The sequence below is a fragment of the Macrosteles quadrilineatus genome, unplaced genomic scaffold (assembly GCF_028750875.1).
Source record: "Macrosteles quadrilineatus isolate MER2022 unplaced genomic scaffold, UCM_ALF_1.0 Scaffold_7__1_contigs__length_78375512, whole genome shotgun sequence".
NCBI classification, from domain to species: domain Eukaryota; kingdom Metazoa; phylum Arthropoda; class Insecta; order Hemiptera; family Cicadellidae; genus Macrosteles; species Macrosteles quadrilineatus.
In genome coordinates, this window is record NW_026542600.1 from 76,938,543 (window position 1) to 76,956,143 (window position 17,601).

A 17,601-nucleotide genomic window follows, 5' to 3' on the forward strand; every position below is an offset into this window, starting at 1 on the left:
TTCAAAATCAAAACTTCTTTAATTGTTTCATGTACAGCAATACAACTAACAATAAAGAACTAACAATAAAGTTGGCTTCAGTTGTTCTATACTGATTAAAAGTCTTCTAAAACAAGCCTATGTTTTATCTATAACCATAGCATCGTGTAACCGTAGCAAGCAGACTATTTTTCTAATACTTTTCCCAATTCAAATCCTATATTCCTAAATATTGCTAATATCCAATCCCATTCCAATTCCCATTACTATACTGTACCACTGTACCTCTTTTGTTTTGGACGTTTTGGTTTCAGATTCAGAAATCAGAACAGACGTTTTAGTTTTGGTCGGTCGAGTGTTCCACGCTTACGTTTATGTAAGCAAGCATAGCATGTCGATGTCAGTCAGTTGTTGAACGTTCTGTAGTTATATCTAATGCAATATGCATTTTCAGTGTAAACTGAACGAATTCTACCATTTTAATATCTAATTAGTAAATACACTTTTTTACAAAATATGTACGCTAAAGGAAAAACGACAACAGTACCTTCGGATGCTCAAGCTCGAGAAAAGTAAGGAAATGAATCACGTCATTCTTGTTTTGTTAAGGTTATGTTTAGTTTACTTACATGTTAATAGTCTTTTTACCAACATTTTGTCTAAACTAACTAATAAGTTAGAAGCTAGTAATATTAAATATCTGTTTATGTCTCATCTCATAATTACATTCCTTTTAAAACTGCTTAAAACAATTGTGCCCTTGCACCATAAACAAGTTTATTGAAGCCCATAACGGTGTTTTAGAATATGTTCTGTACTTCACGTTTTCAATTGGGAATGATGAAGTGCAGTCACTTATAATACTTGAAAATATTTATGCAAAGTTTGATAGGAAATAGCTTTCAAAGGATCCCACTGACAATATAAAAGGACCATGGCCCCTTTGTGTGCCAGGAGATTGTAAACAATTCCCTCACGTCAAAGTTTGTGAACTTAATACCAGCCTAACTTTTTATATTATTTAAAATGGTTGTTTTAGCATGACCCCACAATTTATTTTAACTTACTTCCTCGAGTTAGCCTGATCATGTAATTTGTTTAAATGGTAATTCTGAACTTTTAACTTGGTCAACCAAATTTTTTTCATATTTTACTACGGTCATCAGGATGTTCTCCGAAAGCAAGAAACATATAATTCAAGCCCTGCAAGGTTAAGTTAGGTTAGGTTTAATTAACCTAACCTAACATACGGTACTGTCACAATTGGTCTTAGAGATGTGTGAAAATAAAAAAACGTAATTCTATTCCAACAGTTAAACGTGTGTTTTTCTTCATTTAACGCCATCGACCCACCACATTGTAGACACACTTTGCTACGTTGCAAAACGCTGTGTTTGTAAAGAAACATGTTAACTTTTCCTGATCTTCACTTAAAACCGTGAAACTAAGTATCGTGTTCTCACATCCGTCACATAGAAAAGGATTATCGGACGAACCACTAGCCATAGCCATAATGTACTGTCACAACTGGCCTTCCGCGCGTCTCCCGCAAGCCAATGTTATCGCTTGGACTTTGAACCTTCTTATTGCTCGGCAACCTGTACGATGGCCTTGCGGGGCTTGAATTATATGTTTCTTGCTTTCTGAGAACATACTGATGACTGTAGTAAAATATCGTATGAAAAAAATTGGGGTTGACCAAGTAATTGCTCAGAATTGCTGTTTAAATTTAAGATTTAAGTTATTGAGCCGTTCGGTCATTGACTAAATATTGGACAGGACACTAAAACTAGGTACGGTACAAAAAAGAAATAACCTATGCAATGCATCCCTCTTGCCTTGCAAACAAAAAGTCCAAAGAGCACACCATGCCAAAATACAATAAATGAAACTGTAGCCTATAAGTTAGCATGCAGAGGAGAAAATGTAAAATTTAACAAAACAGAAAAAACGCATAAAGGCTATTTGTCACCCAATGTATTTTTTCATTGTTAAGATCTTTTGAAGTACCGTAGGCCTCAATACAATTTTACTAAAAAAACTGTATTCATGATAACTTGCTCTTCTGTTCTTCAATTAGGGTGCAGCTACCATACTATCGATTGAAAATATCAAAGTTTAAACAATCGATACATATATTATCTAACACAAAGAACACACGGCTCGTAACGGAACGTGTATTAGGCGTCCGGCTGTGACGTCACCGGGTTGTGGAGGCCCGGAACACCATTACCACAATGATACGATATACAGCCGTCGGTTGTTCGTAGTGTAACAGATAGAGTACTCGGCTGATGTTCAAGAGATACTTAGATTGAAACCCATCGGTGACTGTTAGGCTGAGTCTGCGTGCAGTATGGCAATTTTTAAACTATAAAAGTGGTTAAGCTATTTTTAACTACCCCCACCACCTCAATTTGCCCACAAAACATCTGTTTACTGCTGTCAAGTGAGTCCAGTGACCACAGAATTAAATTTTTATTTTTTTTATTCTGTGGTCGCTAAATGAGTCAGTATTGAGTTTAGCTCTGACTTTATAGCAGGCCCACTCACTCGACACTCAATGGTTTAGTTGAACACAGTGTTGCCAGATTGACCGACGTAAATTATCGTACAAGCAGTCGAAAATTATTGTATTTGGGGCAAAATGATTGAACACGCAATTTTTTTGATATTATGATGTAAAACGAGGAAGTCGATGATGAAATCACCGAAATTTAACTCTATTTGTCTCTGTCGCCCACCACTTTTTGCTCTATCAGTCTATCACTGAGCTAGAAAATATAAATTCTACTGGAGGCAGCACTATCACACACACGGAATCTGCATCTCTGCTAGAAAAAAAAGTTGAAATGCTGTAAAATGTTGTTATTTTGGTTCTCAACTAGAAAAATCAACCAGCTCATTGCGTTATTTCATTCCCCTACTGCCAATGTACTGAGTTCAATAATTAATTGAAGGTACAACGTACTCTACCCCTAGTACAGATGGCGACCAACTTCTCTCAAAATTCTCTTATAAGCACTTAAGTTGGTAGCCAATGGGCCCTCTCTAACACAGCTGATGCCTTTGCAAGGTTGCCAGATCGAACAGCAACAAAGTGATGTTACTGTTTTTCCATATATTACAAAGGGAAACGTTTTTTAAATGTATATACAATATGAAATAGTTTATTTTCTTAACACCGAAAAATAATCGTACTTTATGTCAAAAAATCTTACACAACATCAAAATTACCTATCGTACAATTTTGCAAAATTATTTTTTATGGGGAAGTAGCAAAAGTATCGTAGGCCTACAAATACGATAATTATCTCACACCTGGCAACACTGGTTGAACAGTTGACTCTGTGTTCTTTGTTGAATTGTCTTGCTGTGCGTGAATCTACTCTTATTAAATTCAGTTTTAAAAATGTTTGTGCAACTAAAGATCTGCAGTTCTACTGGACTGATTTATTAATCAATGGGTAGTTAGAAAGCACTTTTTGCAATCGGGACATCTCTTCCCTTGAGATGCTGTTGCCGTATGCAGGAAAACAGTATTGGAGCACTGACAACACTAGTGACTGTACCAGCTGCAGTTTGGCTGTCTCTGGCAGGATGTTTTTGTACCGGTACAGACCACGCAACCTTCCCAAAGCCACCTGGGAAACATACAGTAAGTGGTGTGGTCCGAGAATGTGAGGAAACTGTCAAGTACTACACCCAGGGTCTTGAAGGTATCCCTCACTATTAAATGAAATGATTTATTGTCGTTAAAACTATGTACAAAGTTCTTGACAATCGTCAAAAGAAAAACAAAACAATCAAGATGGCTCTGGCAACTAAAATATCTAAAACTCTAAACCAAAGTACTCTTCATGTTTATACTTTTATAGTATACTTATACTACTAAAGGTTTTCCTGTGATTTGAACGTGCATGTCTCCATTTGCCACTCTGTGAAGAGTAGTGGGTATAGCAATATGAAGAATCATGCATTTTTCAGAGTTCAATTTTAAACCATGTTTACGTGACCACTCACTTATTCTCAGAGTTATAGTCAAGTACTGGGTGGGTTGAACAAATCAACAACTGGGCCTAGTAACTGGGCCGAACATCTCACCTGCCATACTTGACCCGTGTAAACCAGGCTTTATAGACCAAAGTTTTGACCCATCTAAATGGCAATAAACAGAAACATATGATTACACTGCAATCAAAGAATCATCTTCATTGTCAAAGATTGTCCACCTTTTAAAACGGCTTCTAGTTTTACAAATCCAACCATATTTTAAATAACAATAGCCAAAAAGTTGTAAAATGCAAAAATAAATAATGATTTTGGTAACAAAACATAAGAAGTGTGTAAGCTAATGGTGTTTCCATATTTGGTTGAATATTTGTTTGGGCCATGTGGTAACCAAGAAAGTCGCCGATGGGAAATCAATTTAAATTTTTTTGTTCAAGAACAGGAGTTAATATGCACACATCTTATTAAGTGAGTAAAAATCACGAGGAGGGCGGACTAAAAAAAGTGACTGAGGTCGGCACCAGCGTATAGGCCCATAACCGTTTATTCTTCTAATATCACACAAAAGCATTAAAGCCTAGAGTAGACTCTTATTGATTACAGGTAATAAACCACAGCGGTACAGGACTGAAGTCTGAACCTGATGCTAGGCCTACTATAGTATTTTTTTTTGTTTTCCATGCTATCAGTGGCCAAGGGGGGTTGGGGGGTCATAACCCCCACCTCCCTTGACGAAAGGATTTTGCCATGATCTGATCACTAAGCCTTAGTTTGCCAGGACCAGCACATGATAATGTACTTTAAAAAAATCTGTAATTTTTATTATTTATCTAGTAAATTTACTATGTAGACCTTTCAATATTTTAATATGTCTTTTAATATTTTATATTTAATATGTACGTACCAAAACTACCTTTTGTGAAGATACAGTCTGAACTCATAATGCTGTTTTCCCGTCCCCAAAATCAAGGGATTAAATAAAAATTCTAGATTTAAAGGTTGAAAATTCAAAATTTTCTGTTTAAAGTAATTAATAAAAAAGTGCAAAAGCATTGGAGACATTTTAAGAACTTAATAGAGCCCCAATTAAGGAATAATAATATTTGTAAAACTATTATCAGACTATGGAGGTTAAAATTATTAAATTATATCATAAATTAATGTTAAAACTTAAACATGGATCTTATTTTTCTGAAAACAAACTATTAAAACATAACAAAAAGTTTAGTAGCTATCTATTAAAAAAATATTAGGGGAACTATCAAGTTGACAACCAATAGGCCAAAATGTTGAGCAAATAAACAATAAATATGTACCGTAATGTGTACAGCTCGTGACACCTAAGCTGGCACTTGCCCTAGCGCGGGCAGTATAGGCGGGAGGAGGGTGGAGGTAGGGAAAAGACCGGACTGCAAACATTTCCGCTGCCTCACGGGGTTGACTCCCCTTGCATTGTACTTGAGCGCCTTCAGATGGGTCGCGAGGACAGTTGATGCAACCCGCATGACGGGACATAATGTTTTTGAAATAGGTTCTAGTAGCGATCGGCCAAGTGCCAGCTTAGATGTCACGAGCTGTACATAGTTGTTAAAATCACGGTTGTCCATAAACATCCAAATTCTGTTAATTCCGAATTAAGTAGTTTGTTTCAGACTTAATATTAGTAAGCTACTGTATATGATTTAGATTAATTGTCATTACGGTATACAAACATTAGTGGCAGTAAAATATGGAAATTAAAAATCTCAAATACGAAAATATGGGGTCTTAAATTTTGAAACCAAGTAGGCCTACAATATTAATATACAATACCGAACGTACTGAAAAAATTAAAGCTCCCAGTTATATTTCGGGGGGTATTAGACCTAGGGGTTGCGGCATTATCACTTAGATAAAATCCATTGGTGACTTGGCGAGGATCGAACACGGGACCTCAGAGACTGACGTCCCGTGCTCTAACCACTACGCAAGCTCGCTCCCCCCTACATACATATATAAGCCTATAGCAATATGAACCCCCTCCCCGTACATATGCCTATTCCTGGCTACACTACTGCATGCTATAGTAAAGAGATAAAAAAAGGCAATTGGATGTAAAAATGTGGTACACATTTAGTCTTCCTGCAAGGGCACTGTAGACAGTATATTCTAATGCCAATATACATCATATTTAAAAAAATTTAAAGATCTGTGCTAAAAGAAATGGAACTTTGAACACACTAATAGAAAGTAATGGAATTAAAAGTCTAAAAGAAAAGAAATAAAGCAGAACCTAGCAATAAGCCATCCAAGAAGATAAGGTGGACACAGTAATAGAGAACAACGATGATGATAGCATATTGTAGTAAACGAAAGTTAAATTGAAAACTTATAAGTTTTAACTTAGTTAAATGAAAGCATAGAAAATGTCGTACACTTACTATGGACGATTCTACTCTTCACTTTTACATGTTTTTTGTATGTTTTTACCACTTAAAAAGCCTGAGTAAAGTCTTGATAGATTTTAATTGTATGGTAACTTTATAAATAACATCAGAGATACTCAATTAAATTAATAGTCATATTGAATGAGATAAAAACTGTGTTATTAACTCAAGCTTCTACCCTTTATACCCATAGGCAGCATGGGTATAACGTAGGCCTAACTAATAGCATCTATGTAGCTAAAGGCTAGGTGTGCTTTACTTCTCAAAATCTCAAAAAAATTACCAATCGACCATAAATCTAAAAAATTACCAGATGATAAATTTGTAAAAAATTACACAGAGTTCAAAATGAGTTATAAATCTTTTCCGATTAACAAAATTTAGTGTTAATAATATTAACTTACAGGTTATTAAAAATATCTCAAAAGAAATCCTTATGTCCAGCTGCAAATAGGCTAGTAGTATAGTGTTTAAAGCCGCGTTTACACCAAAGTCTTCCACTAAGTTTTCCACTAGTTGCGGACACTTGTTACTTTTTCTACAAAATGCGATGACTTTCTGTTGTCCACTAGTGGAGGGAAAAGTTGTCCACTAAATTTTGGTTTCCCGCGGAGAGTCGGTAAAGATCAAAGAACGTTTACAACAAAAAGTGGGAGACTAGCTGCTACACGCTTTGCGCAAGCAACTTGTGGAAAACTAGTGGAGAACTATTCCCCCCCCCTCCACGTACCCCGTGTGAGGCCTTTATGACTTTCCTGAAGTTAGTATCATTTTTCTTGACTTTATGTCCGATCATAGAAATTGAATATTCAAAATCAATACTTGTCATTCTCAGGAAGCTTTTTACGCTCCCGTTGCACCTCAGCTCACCACTCAACGGATCGACGTCATCTTCTCGGAGATCATCCAGCATGTCACTGCCACTGTACTTATCCCTAACCATCAACGAGGGTCTCACCCAATATCTTCGTGGACCTCTTGTATAGTGGCTGGCTATAATTACACAAGCAGTCGCGGCAAAGATTGCGTCTTCTTTGTCTGACGACATCCTTGACACTACTGTGTATAACTGTACTGATCAATTCATGCCAATAATTTGGCAACAAGTTTTCCACTAGTTGCTCTAAATTAATGAGGAGCAACATTTAGTTGTAAACTTTTAGTTGCAAAGTTTTGGTTGTAAACTTTTGGCTGTTAACTTTGGTGTAAACGCGGCTAAAAAGTATAGTTTATTAATTTGCCGTGATCAATCCAACAACTTGAAATTAAAATATACTGTCCTATATGAAAGGAGTTGGCTATTCTTTTTTTTAAATGCAATTTTTACTTTGTGATAAACACTTAAGTAACTTTAAAGTACAGTATTTGAATAGTGCTTTGAATTAAGCCTCATTACCAAGATCAACTTTTAAATAGTTGTTCCTTAGAGAACTTTTTCTTTCTGGCCAATTTAGATAGTACTCTGGGAATGTTGATAATCATTGATTTTTGTTGTTGTTACAGATTGGCGCTATATGTATATGAGTATCTCTTGCACGTTGGAGCGCAAAAAGCTGCTCAAACCTTTCTATCTGAGGTAATATGCTGCATATACTAATAATGCTGGACCTATTACTAATTTTAAGTGTGTAAGGCTTCAAAATCGTTTCATAACAAATTTAGCATTATTAGAAGGCTCAAAAATTGAATATCAAAATGTGAACCGGAATATAAATTAAACATACAATAACCAAGTTTTTGTTACAAATAACCAAATCATAAATACCCATTTGGAATGTTTGAAGCTTTGTTTGGTACTTGGTTTGCGATGGTATCTGATAAATGCTCAGGGTTCAATTTGAGGACGAACACGTTGGAACAACACTCTTGGACAACTCTTAAGGAAATGTACATTCAAATTTTAAACAATTTTAAAGGAAGACTTCTAAATAAATAATAGTGCGTTTTGTTTTACAGCTGTTTGGTTGCTTTATGTTCCTACAAATTAATGTTTTTGGAGTGACGGAAATTAGATGTGTTCATAACTCCTGTAAGGCTGGGGCCACACATCGTGGTTTGGTGGTGTTAGTACTCACGGCGCAATTGAACCGTTTCCTTTTGGGTTTCCTGCCCTACGTCTAGGTTCATTCCACTCACAGTAGTCATGGTAGCATAACAAACTGATGTTAACTTGTGCGTTAGAAGCGTGTTGTGAGGTGGAATCAAAGGTTAACATAAATCACTGGGTCTCCGTAACAGATAAACCATTTGTGTTTCATACTTTTTACAAGCTCATGCGAAACCGTAGTGTGGAGTTTTCTTGGTAATTACTGTATGTCAATAGCATTGATGGACGAGCTACTTGAATTTATCCGTTCTCATATAATCAGGAAAAATACAGTCATGAGACATTCAATTAGTGGCAAAGAGCATCTGGCGTGACAGGTAAGATGCTCTTTACTCTATTATAATTAATAAATCACTACAAATGGCAGAAGAAGAGCTCACCCCATGTAGTCAAACCGTGACATCTGGTGTGTCTCATAAAACTGCTTGTGTCATCCCTCCAACGCAGTTTAGCTTGATGCATTGCAACATGGCCGCCAGGCCCCTAGCTCGCATGTCATGAGTGCCCAACCATTGATTCAATGTGTTGTCAGTTGTTGGAGCTTGCGGCTCGACCGCCAAGCAAAACCTCGTTGTGTAGCCCTGGCCTTATGGTTTCATTTCCAAAATCTATAATTCTACAAATTACTGAGTATGATACAATTGAGGAACTTTTAGTTGACAAGCTAATAAACTGAATAAGTATCTTTAAATATTAGATCCATATACCGAGAGTTAGTAAACTCACATTATAAGGTTTTAAGCCAAACTGAATATTTACCTAACTCAATGGTTGTGATTTGTGTTTATAAAAATTATCTTTAGCTTAGTTAAGTAATCAGTAAGTGCACACATTTTTGCTGATGGAATAGAAGTATTAATATGAAATATTGAGTTTTGGTTATCAATTGTTATTGGGAATTTGTACAATAAAGCTTTGTCTATTGTCTATTTGTTTTTTTATTGAAAGTTACAGCTACATCAAACCAAATTAATTTCATTACCGTCAAACGGGGCTACTTTGTAAGGATTTATTTTTATTTTCTTAATAACTTTTTTATTTATGAAGATATTTTATTGGAACAAATTGCTAATTGTCCGTATTTGTATAGGCTATCAAACTATGTTTAGGACAAAAATTCAGTGTTCATACCTAATAAAAAAATTTTTTTTGTAGTGTACAAAGTAGCCCCAGGGTCGGTGCTATTTTGTAACAGTCATTACATTTCCAAATAACTCTAAGATGTTAGGCTTGGGGCTGCTTTAAAACATACTTTTGATAGCTGGGGCTATGTGGGACAATTTGGGACAACTTTTATTTTTATATCTCTATTACTTTGGGAATTGCAGCTATTAAAAAAAAACCTTACGTGGAGATTATGGTACATTCTAAGGGGTTTGTAATATATACATGAAGGCAACTATATAGAATTGAAATTATGCATGCAATGTGTAGGCAAAGAGTGTGGTTAACATAACAAAATTGATAAATGGCTCTAAGTTACAACCTGTTATTTTTTTGTACTATCCCATTATAGATTGTTATTGACCACAAGACCTAAAAATCTCAACTGATTCTATTTCAATACTTTTTTCATTTACCTTTAAATTTGGGTTGACTTAAGTTATGATTGTTCAATTGCTGATCCAAACTAGCAAGTTCTATTAGACTTTAAATTTCTATGTCTTGTGATGAGCGACCGGATATTTTCAAACTGGCATCATTGGCATAGAGACGTAATGCGGAGGACTATTCATACGATTCAGATAGCAAAGAAACAAAAGCCACCCCAGAATTGATCCCTGGGGCACATCAAATTTTATCTCTCTGATATCAGAATCATATTTAATTACCCTATGCAGTTACTGTCAGTGATATAGTTTAGCTGGACAAATTGTTTTCTATCAGTTAGGTATGATTCAAACCAACTTAATGAGTTATTTCTTAAACCAATTACTTCTAATTTTGGCAAAGTAATGAATGGTCAACACTGACAAAAGCTTTAGACAGGTCCATGAAAATGCCTACTATTTTTTCTCCTTTATCAATTGAGTCGATAATTGATTCAATCAAATTTATAGCAGCTGTTATTGTTGATTTTTGTTTCCTAAAGCCATGCTGATTACTATGTAAAATTTACTAAAAATCTACTATAAACTAATTTTCAAATATTTTTGAAATAGAAAGCAGTAGTGAAACTGGTCTGTAGTATGTACTGTTTTTGTTCTGTTCCACTTTGACACACTGCATTGGGTAGCTGGGATCTACCAATGCAAATCTTTCTATACCTGGCCGAATTTCCCCGTCACTTAATGACTAACAGCAAAGGAAATATGAACGTAAAACTGTGAATACACCATGAATTTAATTTTAAAGTTTGAATGGAGATCCTGGTTGGTTTTACTTACCTATCACCTCATATCCTAGATGGAATAGGTAGTTCTTTCTGATAGTTATTGATATGATATGTGTTCTGTTTTTAATGTTTACTATTATTCTACTTAGTTAAATGCTTTTTAGATACGCTGGGAAAAAAATATAACTTTGGGTGAACCTCCTGGCTTTCTTCATTCATGGTGGTGGTAAGTTTATATTTATTCAAGCCTATACTGTAGATGTATCGTACGATTTTTATCCTATTCGTCATGAAACTGCAAACATAAGCTTGTTGTTTCAAAAAACTTAAAACTAATATTTTAGCAAAAGTGTTGTAGGAAACAAACGTTTTTTATTGAACAGTTTGGTAATCCGACAGGTAAGAGACCAGGTTTGTGTTAGATCACCAAAATTGTCAGATTATCAAGGTTGGGGGTTTCTTAATGGATTTCATCAAGACAAATATGACTATTATTTTCTAATGCAGTATTACACATTTGGGACAGTATAAAAACTTTGTTGAAAGAGATGCATTTTAATTTGCCAATTGCTATCAACTCAGTTTACAGTTTAAAACATTCTAAATATATTAAGCTACGATAGTTTTCTACGTCTAAAATCTTTTACTCAAAATGATCACAAACCCTCAATGATTGTAGAAATGTTATATGAATTGGGAATTTGAGGTGCCCAGATGACTGGACAAGTCCCAAATCCTCTGTCTCTCGCAATTGTGGCAACAACTGTGAGCACATCTTGCGGTCTCAGCGTTGCTACTGATCGTCTCTCAATCGCTGTTCATCTGTGATCGTCCTTTTGGTTAACCGACGTTTCAGATTACCAGGCTTTAGAAAAAGGTTTTAGGCCCCTAATTAACGCTCTATTGTACTGTATTTAATTTAAACCTCCTACATTTAGATACACATTTTTAACTATGTGATTTTTTACTTCCAGTGTGTTCTGGGACCTATATTGTGCTGCTCCTGAGAGAAGGGATACTTGTGAACACTCCAGCGAAGCCAAAGCCTTCTATGATCATGACTATGTAAGATGATTCTCAAAAACTGTATTCGCCTATTAACCAAACTATTGTCCTAATGATATCAACGATGGTATCCTGGATCAAGAATTATCTGATGGAAATATAGCTAAAGATGTTAGATAGTAATTTGTCTTACAGCATTGTATTAGTTTACACAAATTAAATTGCTATCAAGTTTTATTAAATTTAAACTTTAGTATTACTCAAATCAAATCAAAATTATAAGGAAATATATTTTTCCACATAGGCATAAGCTTGTATGCAGAAAAATAGATCTTAATCTGCTATAAACAATAACTGTTTTCTAATTAGCTTTATTATATGGGGATTTACCAGCGCCTCCGTAGCCGTCCGGCTAATGCTGGCAAGCCATGTACTCACCTTTTTTTCGTACACCGGGACACTGCTCTCCTCATACTGCAGGATTTGTGGCGGAAGATTGCGATATAACATATGGGCGATAAAACATGGGTTATTTTTAGGGAGGTTATATTTAATCTAGGAAATTGGTAACCAAAGTTGATTCTATGTCTTGTAGAATAGTTATGCTGCAAATTGGTAAAATGTTATTTTTGTTTGACCTAATAAAGACTAAAAAGGAAATACAAATAATTGTTGTATATCATGAACACAAAAATCTGAGTACAGATCCTCTGTTGGATATCTCGATGGTTTGCTTAGGACGGTTTTGATAAATGACCTTTGTGCAACAGCCAGAGGCTCAAGCATAGAGGCCGAGACACCGCCCCCATGCCAGTATACCATATTGAAGCAAAGACTGCACGTAGGCAAGTAAACTGTCCAACAGTAATCCGTGGTCAGCACTCCAGCAAGTTGAGAAAATGCATATATGAGCTTTCTAAGTGGTTGTTTGAGATAATGAATGTGGTGAGCCCAACTAAATTTTTGATCAATTATAATTCCTAGGTAAGTGTACTTCTCTACCCACTCTATAACGTCACAAGTACAAGCCCCTGACCGCAGGTATGAAGAAATAGTTGCCTAGGGCTAGGGTCCTTTTCACTCTTAAAAAATATAGGCTAGGTAAACTTAGGGGGGAAATTAACTTTGTCTTCAGATTTTGTTTTAAAACATCCGTGTCGTAGTTTGCGATGAAATAGCCCTGTTTAGGCAGAGGCTACTAGCAATGATCGGCAAACGCTTGCTTAAGTCTAAGTCAAGCGAAACCTGACAACCAAGATTAGGCCTAAGTGTTTGGTGATCTTAATGTATATTTGTGTGGTGATATGGCTAAGCTACCACCAGTGCAGGATCGAGCTTTATTCATCCCATCTTATCTTTCAAATCAGTGGTATACACATGGATGTTTTGCATACGAACACATTCAAAACATTCATGCGTCAGTCCGGCGAAGATCAGTCATTTTCGCATTGCACTTACTAATATTGCTCATGGAACGATAAAAGAGGAAGATTATATTCTTTTCTTTACGATTCGTATAAATACTACCACCAAAATCGTAGAAATATGCAACGCTGTTTGTATCAGGACAAGAAAAGAAGAGGCGCTTTTGTGACTGACACCTAAATGAATTGGCTAAGCTGCATAGTCCTGTAGCATTCATTCGTATCATGGACAAACCTTCAATAGCCGCAATATTGAGTTCCAATGAATGCAAATCTTTTGGAAATATCTCCATATTAGCCTAAAGATATTGAGTCATGTAACGCCACAACCTTTGGACCGATGCAGTATTAGGTGCTGTTGGCACTGTCCACAATATTTTATACAAACATGAAGACTTCTTATCACATTTGAAAATGCTTTTATATGTAATAGTTGAATTTAGTAATTATTATAGATGACCTATCTAATAATGTGTTAGCGAATGTCCCTATTTTTAACTAAATTTTAAAACGTGGCATTTTGTGTGCCGGAAAACTATTTTTATTGACACCAGCCTTTCACAAATTCCAAGGCATGACCCTGAACCAAGCAGTTGATGATATTGGACCAAGAGAATTCAGTGCTGGGTTGACGTGTGTAGCAGAAAGCCCGTCCGAACGATATATGGACTGCTTTCGACTCAGAATTTCCAAAAGAACGCCTGAAAAAGAAACTAGTCGAAGATAAATGTTTGGTATCACTGTTATTAGTTGGAAATGTTCACATTCATTGAAGTTAATTGACCAACCAATAAAGGTTTTTTCTACACAGTCTTTCGACTATTTGAAACTGTAGGTAAAAACCATTTTGGAGCTTTATGGTGAGTGTCAATGGCATTATAATGCCCTGATGACTCCGCTCAATTTTGTGGACGCGTTTGCGAACACTACCTAGTTTAATTAATGCTTACTTTTTCAGGGATTTGTCAACTCAGGCTACGGTGTCAATGGCATGGGACATGTAAGTAGGCTACATATCATGTGTTAAAATTATTTTACCTAAAAATAATTTTGTTTGTTACACTTTTCAACCATATTGTTTGGAATAAAAAATATCTTTTGTTGTATATCATGTATCTATCAAAAATTCAATATGAAAATTAATTTTTGGCTAATATTTGTCATTTAATAACTGTGTACATGCTATACATTTTTCGTCCTAGAGAACTAACAGTGAACAGTGTAAGATAACCTCAATGATCTATCATTTGCTTTACCTAGTTTACTTACTTATCTTTTTTCCATGAGTTTTCTGGTGGAGGATAGGGTCTTTACAAAGACTTTACAATGGTCTGTCTAGTCTGCTGAAGCCCACGTCATGTCTTGTTTCCCCAAATCCCAAGTTGATTGGGTACACTGACTTCATTCTGGACTGAAACCCAACTGTTAACATTTAATCAAATACATTTTCTCATTATATTATGATTAAGCCTCCTGGGGAACTTTTAGTCTTTGAATATTTGGCATTATCACTTACGTGAGGTTTTCCATCTCGTCTCTCAGAATAAAAGAATCGACTTCTGTCATAAAGCTGTGTTTCCCCAAATCATCTCCATCTTGTTTTACGGATTTCTAACCTATACTTGTTCATCTCAGCATGGATTATTGTTAACTATCCAGTTCCCCACCAAGTTCTTGCATTCCAAAATCCAACCATGCTTTATTTCTTTTAGAGATGTGTATATACGAATATTTATCAATTATAGATACTGATACCATAAAAATCAATTCTCAATTCTCGATACCAATTACCAATACAACTTTTTTTATTTTACCAAATCTTCATTATGGATTTGTCAAACTACACCAACCACTGTCTTTATGGCCTTACACAAAGTAATTTTGGGATATTTGGGCGTTTTTGAAGTAAAGAAAAAAAATCATGCAGAAATGGAAAATTCTTTATTCTAACTAGCCAATCAAAATTTAAACTGAAAACATTAGGGCCTATTGTCTTTCGCTATGCCTCCCGCAATAGTAACAAAATCCTGAATATCTCCCATCGGTCATGGAAACTTACTTCCACAATCGCGGCAAAATTTCGGACATATGTGTATAGGTTCCATATGTGTCATGGAACCTTTATCGTTGTCATCTGCAATCACTGCAAATGATTTGTCATTTTTCGTTCACGCAAACATTATCGGTATCAATTCATGATTTTTTCGAGTTTGTTTAAAACAAAGGTCAGTATTTTCTGGTCTGTCCAGTTCGGTAGTTTTCACTTTGCAGTAATAGTTGGTCTTCAAGTAATTGGGTGGTTAGCCAATTGCACCATAGCCTAAGAAGAGGCTGCAGGTTTTCTGTCAGGGCCCCTCCAACCAAAAGTCAGTGGTTCCCACCAAACTGATCTCAGAGGGAGAGAGCTTTGACCCATCATGTGTTGGCACTAGGTAGGTTTTGCCATAATGGTCAACCCTCCCCTAAGAATAAGTACCTATCGGTCGACACTTTCTTGTATTAATTTAATTTGGTAGGGTTTTTTAAGTAATGTATTTTGAAATCATAAGGTGGCAGTGTAAGTACTTACTACTATGAACCACAGGCCTAATTGTGTGTCAATATTTCCACTAGGTGACTAATCTTTAAAAATCATTATTTTTATCCCATTTTATATAGCATCACTAAACTAACTAGCTACCTGAATGGTTAGACTTTTATTGGTTATAAAATAACAATAAGTCTCATCTTCAAATTTACTTGTGCAATATCCCACAATGGTTATGTGAGATTAGGTCACTTTACTGATGCATAATATTTGGTGGTAAATTGTTTTCGAATAGTTTTGCTACCTCTTCTGATATACGGTATGTGTTTGACCAAAGACCACTTTTTTGTGGTTGATAACCTTGCCATGCTGGATAGGATTCCTTATAGAGATCTACCATCTGAACGAAATAGACTCTGGTTTTTTTTACGAGGTTACTCCTCCTTCCTGTCATTTGCAAGAAGGGGAACCTTTAGAACATGATAGAGAGGTTCGAAAGGTTGAGGCAAGAAAAGATGGTTTTTATTTGTCTACCATTAATTCTTAACCTATAAAACATGAACTGAACAAGTCAGTAGGTTTTAAAATGTTTCATTTCTACAGAACGCTGGACCATCACCCAATCCTATGGGACAAATGCCTCCAAATGATCACATGGGCCCTGGATTTTTCCCTGTAAGTAGATATTAGTAGTATACACACTGATTATTTTTACAATATAACTTTAAGTTAAGGTTTTAAGACCTAAAAGATGTTTAGGTCTTTGGCTAATATTAAGTTGCTACTCGCTATTTGCGTTATTCCCTTTTTTTAACCCTTCATAGGTGAGACCACGGAGTTTTCCTCCAGGCACATTTATTTTATAGACGAATATATCTTATTGCTAGCCGGCAGTTTTAAAGGTAACAGTTTCTGACGTGCCTCTTTCTATGAACCGATTAAATGTTATTTTGCTCTGACCCATCCCCCGCACTAACGTTTGGTGGATTCCCATAGTGTAGTTCTGTGAGTCACATATGGTGTCGTTTTTGTTTGCTATACATTTTTTTTTATTTGTCTTGTAAGAGTTTTGTGTTGATTTCATGTACAGTTTTATTGATTATACTTGGTTTTAATACATTTTATTAATATATGTATAAAATTACATTGTTTGTTAAGTGTTTCTGTATTGAGAAAAACACTCCTTGTGTCACTAATCGTGTTTTAAAATCAAAGACGACAACGAAGGGTCAACAAACTTATGTTTGAATACTGTTATCCTTTTGCCTATGTTGGGATGAAAATTAATTTGGTTGTTGTTTTTAATAACTGTACAAATGTAATAAAATAAGTAGCGTCTACACGTTTTGATTATGTACACTTATACTGTAAATATTAACAAGACATTTTTGGCCTAGAATCGTATATTTAGTTTCAAACTTTAACACCATTATTAACTTCGTTATGTAGCCTACCTATGTACCGTTGATGTCACTAACATTTTGAACCACGGTAATTAGATATTGAGAAATTGATAAACATGTAATTCCAATGTTTAACTAAAGATATACATAAAAATATATACAATAGGCCTATAGTTATTTTATTGATTTGTAAAATCAAGGAAACATTGTTTGGCCAAATGATTGCTCTCGGGATAACCTTGTAGCCAAATAAGTCACTCTTCAAAATTCCAGACTAATATTGCAGACCAGCAACACCAGATAGAACATCAATCAAACAGTTAAAGTTCCCTCAAAATGTCCAAGCAATTTAAAATTCTAAACCATAATTCCTTACATTAGATA

At 35.4% G+C, this 17,601-nt stretch overlaps 1 protein-coding gene across 2 annotated transcripts in view; it reads left to right on the forward strand.

The window, feature by feature from the left end:
• Window positions 1–331: 331 nt before the first annotated feature.
• The window catches only part of LOC128999101 (single-stranded DNA-binding protein 3-like), a 39,112-nt gene continuing 21,842 nt past the window's right edge, over window positions 332–17,601 (forward strand). For both annotated transcript variants that reach the window (XM_054425458.1, XM_054425459.1), the window contains exons 1-6: window positions 332–551; window positions 7,920–7,992; window positions 11,023–11,084; window positions 11,833–11,923; window positions 14,246–14,287; window positions 16,418–16,489. In XM_054425458.1, coding sequence (XP_054281433.1) covers window positions 496–551; window positions 7,920–7,992; window positions 11,023–11,084; window positions 11,833–11,923; window positions 14,246–14,287; window positions 16,418–16,489 — 396 coding nt within the window. In that variant the 5' untranslated portion in view covers window positions 332–495. The remainder of the gene's footprint in view (window positions 552–7,919; window positions 7,993–11,022; window positions 11,085–11,832; window positions 11,924–14,245; window positions 14,288–16,417; window positions 16,490–17,601) is intronic.